This window comes from Mustelus asterias, chromosome 26 (assembly GCF_964213995.1).
Source record: "Mustelus asterias chromosome 26, sMusAst1.hap1.1, whole genome shotgun sequence".
In the NCBI taxonomy this organism is placed as follows: Eukaryota; Metazoa; Chordata; class Chondrichthyes; order Carcharhiniformes; family Triakidae; genus Mustelus; species Mustelus asterias.
Genome location: NC_135826.1, coordinates 31,120,363 through 31,139,563, shown reverse-complemented (window position 1 = coordinate 31,139,563; position 19,201 = coordinate 31,120,363). Strand labels below are relative to the sequence as shown.

Sequence of the window (19,201 nt, the reverse complement as noted above, 5' to 3'; positions counted from 1 at the left end):
ATATATTAGGCAGCTCCGTGCCAATTTCTGGCACGGAGCTGACAGCACCTGAAATTCTGCGCTGGGAGATGCGTGGAGGCCTGGACGCCCAGTGCATATTGCACACCGCTTAGTCTCCTGGCCCACTGGGCTAAAAAAAGCAGCATAGTGGAATGGGAGAACGCTCCAAGGTTTTGCCTGTGGTTTTTCAGCAGAGGCATTTTTCCCAAAAAGTCATTTGTTTTGCACGTTTATATTGATGCAGTGGTTAAATCATGGCAAGATTTAGAATCGGGATAACCAGTTAAATGCTGTGTCATTTACACTAGTTTAATGCATATTATCTGCAGAAGTTGCTGCTCTACAACAGTGACTATACTTCATTCACTATAAAGCATTGACATGTCCATGGCTTTAAAAGGGACATTCACCTGGTGAAAGCCAGCAGCCACTTGACATGCATGGGCAAAAGGACAATGTTTAACAGTTTTGGGTGGTGACAAGTGGTCTTCAGAGATTTGCTGGAGGTAGTGTGTTTTGGATAAGACATTAAATTGTCATGTTAGCATGGATTATAATTTTCAGTTTTGGATTGGGACCTATACTACCTCATTTAGAGGTGAATATACCAACATTTCAGAAGGTCTAATATAGATGGGAAATATACAGTAAATGGCAGAACCCTTAAGGGTATTAATAGGCAGAGAGATCTGGGTGTACAAGTACACAAGTCACTGAAAGTGGCAACACAAGTGGAGAAGGTAGTCAAGAAGGCATATGGCATGCTTGCCTTCATCAGCCAGGACATTGAGTTTAAAATTTGGCAAGTCATGTTGCAGCTTTATAGACCCTTAGTTAGGCCACACTTGGAATATAGCGTTCAATTCTGGTCACCACACTATCAGAGGAATGTGGAGGCTTGAGAGGGTACAGAAAAGATTTACCAGGATGTTGCCTGGTATGGAGGGCAAATAAACCTGTTGAACTTTAACCTGGTGTTGTGAGACTTCTTACTATGCCATTATCTACGAGGAAAGGTTGGAGAAACTGGTTTGTTCCCACTGGAATGACAGAGGCCGAGGGGCATGGACAGAGTGGATTGTCAGAAGTGCTTTCCCCAGGGTAGAAGAGTCAATTGCTAGGGGGCATAGGTTTAAGGTGCAAGGGGCAAGATTTAAAGGAGATGTACAAAATAAGATTTAAAAACACGGTGGTGGATGCCTGGAACCCGCTGCCAGGGGAGGTAGTGGAAGCAGATACTATATAGTGACTTTTGAGGGACTTCTTGACAAATGCATGAATAGGATTGGGAATGGAGAGATATGGTCCCCGGAAGGGTAGGGGATTTTAGTTCAGTTGGGCAGCATGGTTGGTGCAGGCTTGGAGGGCTGAAGAGCCTGTTCCTGCGCTGCAATTTTCTTTGTTCTTTGGACCAAGCATTTATATCTGGCTTCTGACCATTATCTATTGAATATTCATGATGAACGCTGCTGAAGCAGGTCCCTCTAATGATCTACAATTATAACCTTATGAATATTGCTGCTACAAAGTGCTAACGTTAGTAGTTAATGTGATAAAACATGGGTGATTTTTAACATGGAAATGCCTTGAGTGGACAGGATCAGCTTTTAAATTTAAAAACTCTAAAAAAGGGGCAGATGCACTAACATTCTTCAGCTGGTTCTACGGACTTTTTGGAATTGCTTATTAATTCCATCCTGCTAACTTGGAGACAAAGACCAGAAGTACACTAAACCCAAATAAAAATTAAAAATCATATTTCACAAGTATCTAAAGGGTCTCCCTCAGCCATGGAACAGTGTCCAACACAAGTCACCATACCCTTAGGAAGGGGAAAAAGTTCGTTAAGAATAAATAAAGATAATTAGGGGAACTAAGGGTAAACAAGTTACTATTGCACACTGATTTATTACCTCATGGAATAAAATGTAAAGACCAGTAAACACCAACTCCACTAAAGCATCAGGAGAAATGGACAAAGATGTGCAGGTTAGGTCCACTGGCCAAGCTAAATTGCCCTTTAGTGTCCCAAGATGCGTGGGTTAGGGGGATTAATACATGGGATTTCAGGGATAAGTGTGCTGTGTCAGAGAGTTGGGCTGAATGGCCTCCTTCTGCATGGTAGGGGTTCTATGAATTCCAGACTGAAGCAACTCAATGCAGGAAAGGTGATGAGCACACATTTTGAATATCAACATGGTGAAATAGATGGAGAATTTGCTTTTACACAAAAAGTATGATTTTAAACCACAGGTTTAACAGATGCTGAACAAGTCAACTTACCACAATATGTATAAATATTGTTGGACTCCAAAAATCTCACTTTCAAGTTATGAAGCACTGCAGGTTCATGCAGGTAGCTGAGTGCCGTCAAGTCATTTTCACCCATTAGAATGTCAGGATTCCGCAGATACGGTAATTCTTCAGTTTTTTCATTAATGCGATACTCAATATTCTACAACAAAGAGAATTACCCAACATTATAACATATACCTTTGAAAAGAAAACTCCTTCCCCAAAAGGTTCCTCGTTAGTTCTTGTAATTTCAGCTTTTCAGAGTGATGGGGGGGGGGGGGGGGGGGGGGAGGAGGCTGTTCATGTGCAATGAAGTCAGACGACAACACTTTGACTACTTGTTATATTTTGATCTTTATTGGTTGAGGTAGTATTCTTTTTAAAAAATACAAAATTCCAACTGTTTACTGAAAGAATGAAACCAAAAAATTCCACGATTTAGAATAATAGGTTCTTTACTATTCAATAATCAAACACTAAATACCACCTTGGGTAAGCCCCTATATCCTAACACTCAGAATCAACACAAGTTAAATATGAATTAACAGGCAAATTACGTTGATTATAAACTATGAATTGCCCCTTAATGGCAGATACAACCAAAACAGATCCTACTTTCTTTTCTTTGAGAAGGTGATCAAAGAGGTGGATGAGGGTAAAGCAGTTGATGTGGTGTATATGGATTTCAGTAAAGCGTTTGATAAGGTTCCCCAAGGTAAGGCTATTGCAGAAAATACGGAGGCATGGGATTGAGGGTGATTTAGCGGTTTGAATCAGAAATTGGCGAGCTGTAAGAAGACAGAGGGTGGCGGTTGATGGGAAATGTTCATCCTGGAGTTCAGTTACTAGTGGTGTACCGCAAGGATCTGTTTTGGGGCCACTGCTGTTTGTCATTTTTATAAATGACCTGGAAGGATGGGTTAGTAAATTTGCGGATGACACTAAAGTCGGTGGAGTTGTAGACAGTGCGGAGGGAAGTGGCAGGTTACAGAGGGTCATAGATAAGCTGCAGAGCTGGGCTGAGAGGTGGCAAATGGAGTTTAATGTGGAAAAGTGTGAGGTGATTCACTTTGGAAGGAGTAACAGGAATACAGAGTACTCGGCTAATGGCAAGATACTTGGTAGCGTGGATGAGCAGAGAGATCTCGGTGTCCATGTGCATAGATCCCTGAAAGTTGGCACCCAGGTTGATAGGGTTGTTAAGAAGGTGTATGGTGTGTTAGCTTTTATTGGTAGAGGAATTGAGTTTCGGAGCCATGAGGTCATGTTGCAGCTATACAAAACTCTGGTACAGCCGCACTTGGAGTATTGCGTACAGTTCTGGTCGCCGCATTATAGGAAGGATGTGGAAGCATTGGAAAGGGTGCAGAGGAGATTTACCAGAATGTTGCCTGGTATGGTGAGAAGGTCTTATGAGGAAAGGCTGAGGGACTCTAGGCTGTTTTCATTAGAGAGAAGAAGGTTAAAAGGTGACTTAATAGAGGCATACAAGATGATCAGAGGATTAGATAGGGTGGACAGTGAGAGCCTTTTTCCTCAGATGGTGAAGGCTAGCATGAGGGGACATAGCTTTAAATTGAGGGGTGAAAGATATAGGACAGATGTCAGAGGTAGGTTCTTTACTCAGTGTAGCAAGGGCGTGGAATGCCCTGCCTGCAACAGTAGTGGACTTGCCAACATTAAGGGTATTTAAATAGTCATTGGATAAACATATGGATGATATTGGAATAGTGTAGATGGGCTTTAGATTGGTTTCACAGGTCGGCGCAACATCGAGGGTCAAAGGGCCTGTACTGCGCTGTAATGTTCTATGTTCCAAGTACTAATTGACTCGGCAATTCACTCAGCAGATAGGTTAAACTCCATCAAAGTCCTTCATATTCTTCTCAAAGAATTTCAGTTCTTCCAGAGTTTAGCCTGATCCTCAACCAATACCAACCCTCAAAACCAACCCAAATTGCATGGGCTAAATCTTGACACCAAAAATGGCACACGTCTGCAGAACTTCCTCAACTCTGCTGCTGAGGGTTTGGATGGTGTAGATCCACCAACTAACAGCTGCAGCAACTTTTCAACTTCCAGATCTAGTCTCTTTCTTCTTCAGCCTGCCTGTGCTGCACCATTGGGATCATCTGAACTTTATGTGAAAACTAAACAAGAGCTTAAATGAAAACTGAGCTGTTGGACCCAAGGCAGTTGGAGCTTAACCAGAGAGGTACAGCTCTGCCTAGAGGGAAACAGCTCTGCCAGAAGCAGAAGAGGAAAGCAGGACAATGGCGTAATGTAAAGAAAGAGAGTCCCAGAAACCAAAGAACAGCTAGTTCTAGAAACCGGAGAATGAAAAGACAGATCCCAGGAATATTGACATCAAAAGGGACAAAAGGAATTGGAATGTGAACACAGTACTGTTCATTGAAGTTAAAGACAGAGTTGGAAAGTGCAGACCTGGTGGAGTTGGCTAGTGAGAAGGCAGACATCTGAAGCAGTAAGAGTTTTGTTGGTGGCTGGACACCCGAGAGATTGTGTGGAAGCTTGAAAGCATGTAGCAATTCAAGGCAGAGGAATACTGAGAATTGGAAATCCTGGAAATGGATTCTTGCTAAAACAGTTGAGTGGCGTTTGGAAACACTCATGTGATAGTCATCTGGGGAGATTGGAGAAGAAATCCACAGTAACTAGATTGGTTGGCATCTGTCACTTGGTTTCAGAATGGAATGTGTTTAACCACAGTTCACCCATTTACAAAAACTGGTTATTTACTGAGAACATTATAACACTAGATACATTTTGTAATCAGAATTATCCTTAAAGTCTGTGTATGTTTGTGAGGTGGGAGTGAAGGAGCTTTGTATTAGAGTCAAATTGTTCATGTTTTTGATTTTGATTTTGTTGTTAAAAATGAATTGGCATTCATGCGAGTGGATTTTTGATCCAGGGTTCCATCATCAACTGGGATCATAACATGGGTTTTAGGGACAAGATAAGAAAGTGAAGTTAAATGCATGCAACAGGCAAAAGGAGAATTTGGGAGAGAGTGAAGAATAGGAGAGAAGTTGCTTGTGGAGAAACAAATACCCCAGTAGCAATCAAGCAAGTGGGAAAGCAGTGTCAGTGCAAACTCAGTTGGAAAAATTCATTCCATCCTCAGTAGTTGAACACGAAAATAGAGCAGGAGTACTTAACAAGGAGGTGCAGAGAGAGAGTAGCAGTAATCTGAACTGGGGTGGAGTGCATTTGTGAACTTGGCAGAGAGATTTAGACAACTGAGGAGTGATTATGTTAACTTTAGGCAAGTGATAGTTGATGAACCCAAATGTTCCTTTTTCAAAAAAACCCAATTGCAAAATACAAAAATGCTGAACGTGGAAAATTTAAAGATGGAAAAAGTTAAATTTTTCCATGCTTCTAGAATCCTCTTGAAATGCCGCAATTGTCACCATTTGGAATACCCATCCAACCTTCAAGTGAGAGAAAGCTGAAGTGTGCCTGCTGAACCCTGAAGGTACAAGTTGTCAGCTTCTTTGGACAACTGTTACTTTTCTTGCTAGGAGGGTATTCATTATAGTCATATCAGTCCACATCTTGGTGTCTCAGATACACATGAACACAGCCATCATCACAGAATTGGGTGACTGTACGAAGTTTGCACGTTCTCCCCATGTCCGCATGGGTTTTCTTGAGGTCTTGCGGTTTCCTCCCACAGTCCAAAAGATGTGCTGGCCATACTAAATTCTCCCTCAGGTGTACCCAAACAGGTGCTGGAGTGTGACAATTAGGGGACATTCACAGTAACTTCATTGCAGTGTTAAGCCTGTTGGCGATACTAAAACAAACTTTAAAAAAAAATACTATAGGAACAGTTCTATAAATATGAAGAAACAAGATCATGGCCAGAATTCTCTGATGTCGTACTCCCCGCTACCAGTTTGAATGTTTTTTGCTGCTTAACATTATGGAAAAACTGCTACATAGCAGTATCAATATCCACAAATGCAAACATTTGGAAAGAAAGTTCTGCATTGAACATTTTCCCTGTTGCTTGAACAGGCACAGCAACAAATCCAAACCCCCACTAGAGGGCAGTGTTTAATGTGATGTATTTTTTTCCCCCATAGCCAGGTAACAATGCTGCCCCAGAATCTTTTAAACTAAAGGGTCAATTGTGTCTTCAAACCAACATCTCACATGAACATAGGAAATTCACAAATCTAACCTGCATACCATTAGTCATTTCTGTATCAAATATTCAGAAATCCTGAACCTCTGTCGATATGCAAATAAAAAGTTATGATATTAACTTCTTCCACTACTTGTGCAAAAATAAATCATTGCCCTAGTTACAGGAACATGCATCTATAAATTAAAAACCTTGCACATGGGACGTATGTAGTATCAAAATCTTATTTTGGCGATCTTTTATAATAGAAAAGCCAAGTTAGAGTGGAAACTCAATGTGACTGCACAAACCCTGAACGGGCCAACATTTGATTGTAACATCTGGCAGTCACACAAAGGCTCAACTTTACAAAATAAAAAGAAAATTGAGTGCCTCGCTCCTCTGCCCACCACCCTGTAACAAAACACAGGTGCAGATGTAACAAGTATTAATATAGTGCCTTCAGCATAATAAAGTGTTCCAATGCACTTCACAGGAGTGTTGTATAAAAACCAAAAAAAAGTTATTCAGACAGATGACCCAAAGCTAGAACATCTTAAAGGGAAGGGGAGTTTAGGAGGGGGGGGGGGCTGCTCTAAAATCAGACATTTACTAACAATGATTAAATATTGTCATTAAACTGTCTTGTTTTAATCCTTTAAAATTATGTTTTACATCAAAGCCTGCCTCAGAAGTCTATGTTAAAGTCTCATCTTAGAACTAGAATTGTACATTCGGCATGTGCAGATTAAGAATTTTCCCGTACCTAACTGGACACTGTCTGGAAAGATAGAAAGGTCTCATCCTTGAGGATTTTTTTTTGTTCCCTTGTCCATAACAAGGCTTTGAGCAAAGTGAATTGTGTAAGCATGTTAAAAATGGTGACTGCCATTGTGATTGCTCACAAACATCTGACCAGCAGCAGTGCAATTATGGGTTCCTTGTTTTCCATTAATGATTATTATGAAGACCAGTGGTTTTGTTTTATTTATCAGTGTCACAAGTAGGCTTACATTAACACTGCAATGAAACCCCTTAGCCACCACATTCCGGCACCTGTTCGGGTACATTGAGGGAGAATTTAGCATGGCCAATGCACCTAACCAGCACATCTTTCGGACGGTGGGAGGAAACCCACAGGGAGAACGTACAGATTCTGCACAGACAGTGACCCAAGCCAGAAATCAAACACGGGTCCCTGGTGCTGTGAGGCAGCAGTGCTAACCACTGTGCCATCCAGTTTTCAGCAATGAGGCAAAGGGGCCGAGTTACAAAAGTCTTTAAGCCATTGATGATTAAGGAAATGGAATTTTAAAAAAAAATCAAACTTTGAATTAACAAACAGCACCTCCACCCAAAAAATTAACAAGTCAGCAAATGTGACAGCGATGTGTGCAAACAGACACACATTCCACTTGTGCTTCTGATGTGTACATTCAGTCTCAGCAGCAAGATGCGAGTCACTATCTCATGGATTTACCATCAAGTCAGCAGGAGACTAAACAATTGGAAAAATGAGACGGAAGGTGTAAAATAGTTTTCCGATTCTTCCCTCTACAAGGCTAGTAGACCTGCTCTTCCCCTCTCGCCTCAACCCCCCCACCAAAAGAAAAAACCTATAACTCACCATGAGCAATGCCACAAGTGATCTGTTAATATTTTGTATTATAAACTGTATGTACAATGCCTTTACTGGATTTCTACTCGGTATGAACAGGATAGAAGCAAAGACATAGAACTGAAGTATGCAAGTAATTGGTGTTACGCTAACAATAATAGGACCAGTCCCAAGCATAGTGCATTTATCCAGATTTGGAAGGGAGATTTTGATAGATAGATGTAAAGCTACTACTCAAAATTTAACCATTGCAGTTAAAAGAAATGTCATTATAAAAACACATCCCTGAGAAGTTATGCTTTGGTGTTAAAAGGATGCTATATTAATAAATACAAATGATTTGAGAAAACCCATTCAGAAATAGGAATTAGACTATAATATATTCAATATTACAAACAATTGATAGAAAACAAAATACAGAAATCTGAAACAAATCTGCAACATCTGCTGCAGTGGCTTTCTCAAACCTAAGGAATATTACACTGGTTAAAACTTACAGTTCCATCTTCCAGTTTGAGGTAAAGGGTGTGATCCTCTTCCTTGAAATCTTTAATCAGTTCAGCTGCCTTCCACACCTCCTCAGCATCAGGAATCCATACTTTGGTCAACTAAAAAAAAAGACAATGTCAAGAGTATAATTTTGGGAAAAAAAATTTACTCAGTCAGATCAATGCAACTTAAGTACATACTACTTTGAAGCAAAAGAAATACTACTGTCATGACACTTCCTCCCTAATCCATGCTACAAATAGCAGCAGTGTGCAAACTCTACTGCATACTATCGGGGATTTTGACAGTAACTTCACTGCAGTGTTAATGCAAGCCTACTTGTGAGAATAGTTAACTAAAAAAATACAGACGCCAACCTACAAAACAACAACCTTGATGCTGAATTCAGCAATGGTAACATCTTCAATTAAGTCAGAAGCTTCTTGATGCAACGCTCTCTTCCTTCCACCCCCCCCCCCCCGCCCCCACCAAATGGAGATTTGTTGCATCATATACACACACTAGCCTTAGTTTAAATTACAATTTATGAATGTCCAGGATAAATTCTCAAAATGCAATTCATAAAATTCCACTGCTTTTATTAAAAATAGCTGATTAATACAGTGATATAACAGAGCAAAACTTGGCCCAATGAAACCCAGTATATAATTAACTAAGCATCAATGTTGACCTTCCCATTCATATCAATTTTAGCCTGGAGGTTTTCCCAAATTCTAGCCAAGTTTTTATCTTCCCCCTCTATCCACCCCGTATGCTTCATATTTCAATATCCCCAATGAGGCTCTCCTTTTGGCAATGGATTCATTAAATTTCATTTTGTTTCATGGAATGTGTGACCTGTTATTTTGCAATGGTTTAACATTTTGCACAAAATTTTCTTAGATTTGATTTAAAAAAACTGAACTGTCAAAACTCAGTTACACATGAAAAAATTTGTTACGATTATTAACTACTTCCATAATATAATCCCCATGTCTGCGTGAGTGTTCTCCAGGTGCTCTGGTTCTCCCACAGTCCAAAGATGTGCAGGTTAGGTTGATTGGCCATGCTAAATTGCCCCTTAGTGTCCCAGGATGCGTAGGTTAGAAGGATTAGCGGGGTAAATATGAGAGGTTATGGGGATAGGGCCTGGGTGGGATTGTTGTCAGTGTAAACTCGACGGGCTGAATGGTCTTCTTCTGCACTGTAGGGATTCTATAATCAAATGACACTTGCAGAGTTCATTGAAATCACTGAGCAAGACTTGTGACCAAACTATGGTCCAAAATGTTGACCCAAAAAGAATTGAAACACTATCAGAATTGTGCCCGTTTGATCCAAGCGTTCGGTGTGCTGTTGACATATTAGCTTATGTTTTCTATAGCCAACACTAATAACGTTTCCCAAATTCAGAGCATTGTTTCCCTTGGATGGATGCCATCCTTTCAAAGGCCACATTTGGCAGGTCCCGTGAGCATACCAGCACTTACATGGAGTCCCCAAAGGGAAAAATCTGAAAAAGGAAGAGAGTGCACTAATAGTTCAGCGATAAGCAAAATACAGTGCTGGCATTAATGTTAAAAATGGTGCTGATGCATGAATGAAAGTACTTGCTTTTATGTAACACTTCTCTCAAAAGCCATCACACAAAACAGATTAATGTTCAAGGACAATAATTACTGCAGTCATTTGCACACACACTGCCCACAGGAATAAGATAATCAGTACTATTAAAAAAAGGGTCAAGTAGGAATACTGGTCTATGCACAAGAACTCTTATTTGTTGAGTAACACTATAGGACCTTATGATGTCTATTTCAACAGATGGCAAGCCTGTCACATCTAACTGATGGCTCCGCACAGCGATGCAGCACTATTGTGTGCCAGTCTAGACTATGTACAGTACTCCAGACTGGAATGAAGTTTGGCTTTACAATCTAGAGATTCAACCACAATACTGAGCATATTTTTAAACATTCATTACTTTGAAGTTGTGTGTGGGAGTGTGGTGCAGTTTTGGCAACTGCCACAAAGAACCAAGCTGTGTTACCATAGCAACAAAATCCCATCAGAGCAGCACAAGCTAAGAGAGAGGCTGAAGAGCAATGCTATTTTTGTGTTTATTTAGGATTAACTTGTGTACCACCTGCTTGCAATTTCTTCATAAACCATGCGGGATCTCTTCTTTCCTTCCAAGTTTTTTTTTAAAACCCCCAAACTCAATTGCAACACTTTAGGTCAACAGACATCTACACAAAATAAGATGGCAAAGGTGGTAACATCAGTGCAGCACCAACATCTCACTGACTCACAGTCCTCAGATGCTGTCCACCTCATTCCAATCCATAAAAATGAGACAAGGAATTTTTTCAGCCAGAAAGTGGTGAATCTATGGAATTCATTGCTACAGAAGGCTGTGGAGGCCAGATCATTGAGTGCATTTAGCACAGTGATAGATAGGTTCTTGATTGGTAAAGGGATCAAGGGTTACGGAGGAAAAGTGGGAGAATGGGATTGAGAGGAACTTATCAGCCATGAATGGCAGAGCAGACTCAATGGGTCAAATGGCCTAATTCTGTTCCTATATCTTATGGTCTTACGCTGTTGTGGCAAGAATGGAATGGAAAGCAAATGCCCAATTTTGATGGGTTCCTTCAAAGCATGAAATAGCACAACACCACTATTCAAAAGAAAAATGAAAGTAGCAAATTTTACAGTCATTTGCTGCTATACAGTGCTGTAAAAAGGGAACTTCATCTTCCTTTTGCTTATAAACCTGGGGGCAAATGCACACAAATCGCACTAGTTACATACAGTGGAAATTTGAACTGAAACTCAGGTTTAATCACTGCTCCGTGAATTAGCACAATTGGTCAATGTAATAAAACACTCGCTTCTCTCTTTTAAAATATTCATTGCTTTTAATTAGGAGTGGTAGCTGGTGCAGTATTATTAAGGCAGCTAAAAAAGCATTTAACACAAAATACAAACACTTAAGAATATCTACTCTACCACTGAAAGTGGCTTTGAAATCCATTTAAAACCACTTTTTAAAAAAAGTGCCTGTGCATCCAAGGCCTTCCACGCACAGCCAACGAAGACGCACCATGCTCATTATTTTTAAATGGGAATATAGTCAGTTTTGCAAACTAGCTTGAGGCAAAACTTTTAAACCAACATCTAAAAGATTGTGGAAATCAATTTTATGCTTTGTTTACCTGATGTTTAAAATTCCCCAATCTGTGCTCTGGATCAGCCAGTCCACCCAGACTACTGTGATAAAATTAAAACTCCACCCATCAGCCTCTCTTACAGTGTGTGCCTAAACTTGCCTGTGATCACATTTTAAAAGGAGGAAGTAATTTTGGTCCAAAGAAAATGTCTGACAACAAGGAACAGAACAGCTAATTAGGGAACCGTAAAGTAACATTCTGCAAGTGATACCAATTTACGTGGACAATTTCCATGGGGTACCAAATAGGTGTTGTAGATTCTCACTGCTTACATTGGTGGTAATAAACTGTAAACATAACTCGTTTCCATTAAGTCATGTCATTTCGCACTCAAAAAGGTGGAAGTGAAGGCATTCATTTGTTCGGTATTTGGAAACAGCAGTTATACAAAATGGAATTAGTAACCAGGTAATCAAACTATTCCACTGACACCCATCACCTTAAAAACTTGACAAGTAACAACAAGGTATATTTCTACATCATGTAGACAGCAATTTTAGTGAACCATAAAGTGAAACATCCATTTTCTGCAAGACCAGTGATAACATGTCAACATATCTTGTAAAATCAGATTACTGCCAATATTTTTGAGTCATCATTATGACACAACTAAGGTGACATGTGCACCCAAAAGTTGGAGAAAAATTACAAGGGATCTCCAAAATAGCACAGCAAATTTTCAAAGATATTTTCCAAGAAAGTGTTTGCTTAAGTATTTGTTGGAGAGAAATTTTAAATTAGGGATTCAATTCACTAATGAAATACCAGCAATATAAAATACTAGTAATAAGTGAAATGGCTACAGATCAGACTAACGGTTTAACAGGGAAACTGCCTGCACAAAGGTATATTTTTAAAAATTGAGATTTGAATAAGTATTTCTCATTTAAACATGTATTTTGATATTTTATGAAAGTAATTGTGCACTTTAGCCAAGAGCAGGCTGCGAGGGATGATGTGATGAAGCCCTAGCAGACAGAATCACATTCTTTGGAAACAATGAAGCCTCAATGTGCAAGTTCTTATGAAAGTTGCTAGCTGTAAGGGTCTCAAGGCTACTTATGAATAGGGTTTTTTCACACAATCCAGATAAGACAGGTCTCTTGTCAGAATGAGAATGTACATCTGTCTGGTTTAGCCAGTGATGTAGCAGGAGTTGGTGGGAACCTTCTTTGACCTTTATAGCCAAGCATCAGGGGTTACGAAGCAACAGAGGAAGAAGCATCAGCAATAGAGGGAGGAAGCATCTGGAATCTATGGACTAATAAAATCCTATGATGTCAGAGGGTAGAATTAATCAGCTAAAGAATGTGACAAGTGTTATTAATGGTTGATTTATATTGAAGATGATTTGATCCTAACTAATGAAAAGCAGGAGAATGACATGAAAAATGGTGATCAATCCATGCATTGTAACCTTAGAGCCTTCTCTTTAGAGAGGCATTGGATTAACCAATGTTATCTCTCCCTTCGATCATTGGTTAATAAAGACATGTCTTTAAATCAGGACACTGGCTTTAGTGGGTCTTTGTATTGGCAATACCTAGCCTCCAGAGAAATAAACAATTAACCCTCTATATGCAGCACTCATTGGACTGTTCATTTTGAGTAAGTTCTTAGAACAAATCTCAAGAGTTGTATAAAACATTCATGAACACATCGCTCAATTGTCAGAAGAACATTATGGCATGCACACTAGACATGACACCCTCACCCTTAAACTCCAATTCCAATAGTTTGAGGTACGAGTGGTCAACTGGGCAATGTGGTTAGGACAAATATAAAAAGGAGCCAAAGCAATTTTTCAATATGCCAATAATTAAATTCTGAAGAAGTCTTCACAATTGTAATCACACCATGAAAAATCAATGTGTGAATGGACAAACCCTAACTTTTTAATGTACATCAAATGCACAGGATCTAAAACATCATGCATATTGTGTATTTGAAAGCCAAATCTCTCAGGAAGATACTGAGTGCTTCTGCAGGAGGATAACTGAAAAGAAACTTATCTTTGTGATTAATTGCATATGACTAGTTGTTCAATTTACTCCTTCATTGTGGGGAGCACCAAAAGTTTCATGATTATCCTTACTACAAAATCCAGGATAATAGCAATCTAGCCCTTTTCTCTAGGGCTGGTCCAAACACAATCTCGCCCTTTTTTCTAGGGCTGGTCCAAACATATCTACATATAGTGACACCTGGCAAGGGGCATGAGGAGACTTATGTGGTGCATCAGTCCAATTGCACCAACACCCTTGTACTCTTGAATGAGAAAAAGGCATTCAGCAAAATCAAATGGAAATTCCTAGGCAATGCAAAAGAACAGGTTTTGGCAAAATTACAATCCCATGCTTTCACCTTATGATACACCAATCAACACACCTCTGCTAGAAATTTATATGTGCAAAGAAATAGATTATTGCTGCAAGTTCCACCTGAACCTGAGAAACAAAGCTACTGAAATAGTCATCCTTCAGGAATGATGCCTGAACAAAGGCCACAGCTGGATAGAAAATCATACTAGAAAATGATGCTAGACTTTTCATTTAACCTAGCTTAATTAAGGTTCCTGATGAAACGTAGAAAACAAAAAAATCAATTGGTGTGTAGAAATAATAAAGAAGCCTCACAACACCAGGTTAAAGTCCAACAGGTTTATTTGGAATCACGAGCTTTCAGAGTGATGACTCACCTGATGACGGAGCAGTGCTCCGAAAGCTCGTGATTCCAAATAAATCTGTTGGACTTTAACCTGGTGTTGAGACACTTCTTACTGTGCCCAGCCCAGTCCAGTCCAACGCCAGCATCTCTACCTCATGTGTAGAAATAGAATAGGAGGTACTTGAATGAATCTTCATGTTTCAACTGTCTGATGAGAAACAAGGACACTGCACTAAATGGTGATTTATCAATAACTTGATAACAGACCTTATGAATAGATTTAGACATAAATGGGAGGAGACAGATACAGATAAGTGAAATACCTGCAAGTTAGCTTTGAAGGCTGGTGATGGAATATATCTGAGAAGAATCGAACCGATCATGGAGGAGAGCTTGAGTGGAGATAAGGAAAGGATGACGCAAGAACTGATCATCAACCTTAGAAGGTACATGCAAAAGCTTAAGTAGTTAATGCCAGGTGAATGACATTAAAGGTAGGTTTTCACACCAAGATTTGGATAAAGGACACAATGTTTTAGAGTGAAGTAAATCTTTATGGGGAAAATGGCCTCGGCAATAACCATTCAGGCCCATTTCGGAGGCCTCAGTGCAGTAGATGGTAGAGGCAAACTCTTAAGGATAGATCCATGCTAACATTTGGATAGTTTGAGAAGATAAAGACATGAGGGACTGAGGGGGAGAAATAAAAACTATTTGCATATGCCAGTCATTCTGCCCAATCCAGATTATTTGTTACTTGTCATTGTTGCATGTTATAACCAACGTGTTATATCCCATCTTAAATTGAATAAATTCAACCATATTAGTTCGTGAATTCTGATTTTAGGTAATTGCAGCAACTCTCCCAACCTTTCAAAGATAATCAGTTCCCTGCATTAGGGTCCTCATAGGGATGCTTCCTTGAACCAAAGCTTTTATACACAGTAATGACCATGCAATATTCCTAGATGGATGTACATGACCTCAATTCCAAGCGTTTCCTAAACAAAGAATCTGGCTGAATCTCTGGTTACAAATTCAACTACACAAGAACAGAAAGCATGTCCTTCAGAAGGTTTGTCCACACTGGAAACAGGAAATTTATCACTTTGCACATCAAACTGACTATCCACTGCAATACCTAAATTATTTTTCATTCACGGGATGCAAACGTCATAGTTAAGGCCAGCATTTATTGCTCTTCCCAATTGCCCTTAAGGTGGTGGCGAGCTGCCACCTTGAACCACTACACTCCATGCGATTTAGATGCACAATGCTATAAAGGAAAGGATGTCTAGGATTCTGACCCAGCAAGGAGTGAAGGATTGGCAAAATAGTTCCAAGTGAGGATAGTATGCGACACGGGAGGGGGTGGCCTTCCCATTACCTGCTGCCCTTCTTCTAGGTCATAGAGCTCACAGGTTTGGAAGGTGTCATCAAAGAAGCCTGCGAAAGTTGCTGCAGTACATCTTATGAATGGTACACTCTGCTGCCATCATGCAGCTATGAATGTCCATCCACCTCACCGGCATATTCATCCAGATGGAACAACCTGCTCACCACTCTTGGCTTGAGTGAAAAACAAACATGTGCATTCTACCACGTATTTTCTACCTGCTTCAGGTGCTACCATCAAGATACCATCACAACCGCACAAGTCTTAGCATTTCCAACCAACTTTAAGAGATTGGTTGAAACTAGCAGCACAACCATAATATAGCCTGAATAATAACTGCTGTTCTTCAGACGCAAAAAATAGAATATAAACTGCCAAAATATATCACAATTGTCATGCAGAAATACTGATCTTGAACATACTGTTTGAAAGGATGGTGGAAGCAGATTCAATAGTAATTTGGGTATATTCTTGCAAGGGAAAATTTTGCAAGGTTACAATGAGTGGGGCCAACTGAACAACTGTCAATGGCTTAGCACGGGCACAATGGACTCAATAGCTTCATTTTATGCTGTAGCGTTTTCCATTACTGTTCTGCAATTTGGACAGTTGCACCTCAGGCAGGCAAAAAGTCCACAAATGTGTTCTCAAGCCACTTAGAACATTTCACCTACAAACATCCTGAGGGATGGTCTGGGGTCATAATGGAATCAGATGCCAAATACTACTTATAACATGCTGCATGAAAGCCAACTCAAAAATAAGACTATACACTATACCGCACCTGCACAAAATCCTCAAATTCCACACCCATACCAAACAACTACTGCACACAGAAGGACACCCGTCTCCCTTATATTTTGGACATTTCTGCATTCAGCCACATCGAATTGCAGTCCAAATGGTCACCAGGAACCCGTCTCAATTGTGGATGACTGAGCTCACATGCTGGACCAGCACAGTGGATAGAAAAGGGCTGCTCAAAAAGCAACTACAACTATCTTTGAATGCAAGACAACACATTACTCCCATGGGATCTCTGAGTAGACAAAGGATAATACCAGATATCCTGGATGAAGACCATTCTAATTAATCCATTCAGTACACCAACTCACCCATTTGCCATGAGAAGCACCAACTCCAGCCAACATGACCACCAGGAAGGAGGGTCCCTCCCCATAATCCAACACCAAACTGCCTTAAACCCAGCCCAAGGTATTTCCAACCCCCCAGGCACTGTAAATATCATTTAGTATACATTTACACCCAAATATACCATTACTTGAGGAAGTTATCTCCATGAATTATCTTTGTTCTCCCATGGTTCCAAAGAGTATGCAATGTCCACATTTTAAATATAATAGCGTCAATTAGCCTTAATTGGATATGTTAAAAGATCTGTGTAAGTGCAGATTTTTGTTGTAGATATTGAACACATAGATAAACACGCGATTTTACTTGGACGATACTCCCGTTATTTTTTTAATTTCAATACATTTCCTAAACTTCCAAGGTTTTAAATTCTGTTGCATAAATTATTTTTTAAAACCTGTGATGTGAAAAATCGAGTCGTGGCAATGAAAAAATCCAAACATTGAAACTAATTGTTTAAATTATAAAACGTGTAGCAGTGTTTTGTAACGACAGATAATTCTAATCTCTCCCGGTTTAAAAATACAAAAAACTCTCTTAAAGCACGTTCGCAGGTCTCAAAAAGTTCCGTTGTACGAAAGCGTTTGGATTCTGGCAAAACTAAGCACTTTTAAGTGAAATCTGTTGGCTGGACTTACCTTGGTGTAAAGTTCAACCAGAGACATTTCGTCCCTACAGAGACAATGATGCGCTCACAAAGCGGTTGGGGTGAAAGGAAAGCTTTTCTGGGAGTTGTTGCTGGATTTTCTACACCTGTCCCAGGCACTGACCTTTACCCGGCCAAACACTAACTCTCTGCACGTGACGGCAAGCACCTGCTGAGGAAGGCACCTCAATCAGTTCACAACAAGCTCCTTGTCACCGTCTTGAGGGCTAGAGTTAAGAAGCATTCACTTTAGATAACGGTGTGCAATTCCCCTACAGTCATATCATGAAGAATGTACTTAACCATTAAGCCCAAGTTTAATTCCCATCAGTTCCATGGAAAAATTGAACAGTCCAGGCAGCGGGCGACCGAGGGGGTCGTCTGACCTGACTGTCTGCCCCTCTACCGCGGCTACATTTGTGGCAGGGTGTCCCTGGAGAGGGAGAATGCGGTGTCCACGGGCGCAGTTGACGCCTTTCGCGCCCATTGGGCACCGCAGGGGCTGGGGTGTATTATCGACCCCGATAATCACCTTTTGGTTTGACGTTTTAAGTTTCCTTTCGACTTTGTTTTTGGTTCGGGCTGTTCCCCCCTTCCTTTTGGGGAGCTGCCCCTTTTACTTTGTCCCTGAGTTAATTTGAGTTAGTTTATTTGGTTTGTCCTAAAAGAAAGCGGTCGCCGAGGGCATGATGGAGGCCTTCTGTGCCCGCTGGGCACCGCAGGAGCTACGGTGCATTATTCCCCTTTAATCACATTTTAGTTTGATGTTTTAAGCTTCCTTTCCACTTTGTCTTTTGTTTCGGGCGCTTCCCCTCCTTTTGGGAGCTGCCCTTTTTAATTTGTCCCCTCGTTAGTTTGATTTAGTTTATTTGGTTGGCCCAAAAAGATTGGCAGCGGGCAACCAAGGGGGTCATCTGACCTGACTGTCTGCCCCCTACCACAGCTACGTTCGCAACCAGGTGTCATAGAATCATAGAATTCCTACAGTGAAGAAGGAGACCATTCGGCCCATCGAGACAATCCCGCCCAGGCCCTATTCCCGTTACACCATGTATTTACCCTGTTAAGCCCCCGAACACTAAGGGGCAATTTATGGTGGCCAATCAACCTAACCATGGGACTGTGGGAGGAAACCGGAGCACCTGGAGGAAACCCATACAGACACGGAGAGAATGTGCAAACTCCACGCGGACAGTCATCCAAGGCAGGAAATGAACCCGGGTCCCTGGTGCTGTGAGGCAGCGGTGCTAACCACTGTGGCACCGGACCTGCTAATGAAATGCAAAACTTCATTTAAATAATTTATTCAGCTTGCTATAATTTCTGGCTTGGAGCTGACGGCGCCGGAAATCCGGTGGCCAGAGATGCGCAGAGGCGATGGCGGCCAGTCAGAAGCCCGCTACATGCTTCCACTTGAGTCTCCCGGCCCGCAGGCTAGGAGAATCACCCCAGTCTCTTTTAAAATGCAATCTGTCTTTTCCAACATAGATGTTATGGCACTTGAAGTTCCTTTCAATTGAAATTCTCTTTCTCTGTGATGTATTCCAAA

At 40.7% G+C, this 19,201-nt stretch overlaps 1 protein-coding gene across 1 annotated transcript in view; it reads right to left on the bottom strand.

Moving 5' to 3' along the window:
• LOC144479694 (unconventional myosin-Vb-like) overlaps nt 1–17,671 on the bottom strand; it is a 118,048-nt gene extending 100,377 nt beyond the window's left edge. Inside the window, 3 exon segments of the mRNA XM_078198722.1 lie at nt 2,284–2,455; nt 8,567–8,677; nt 17,645–17,671. Of these exon segments, the coding sequence (XP_078054848.1) occupies nt 2,284–2,455; nt 8,567–8,677; nt 17,645–17,671 (310 nt within the window).
• Nucleotides 17,672–19,201: the final 1,530 nt, after the last annotated feature.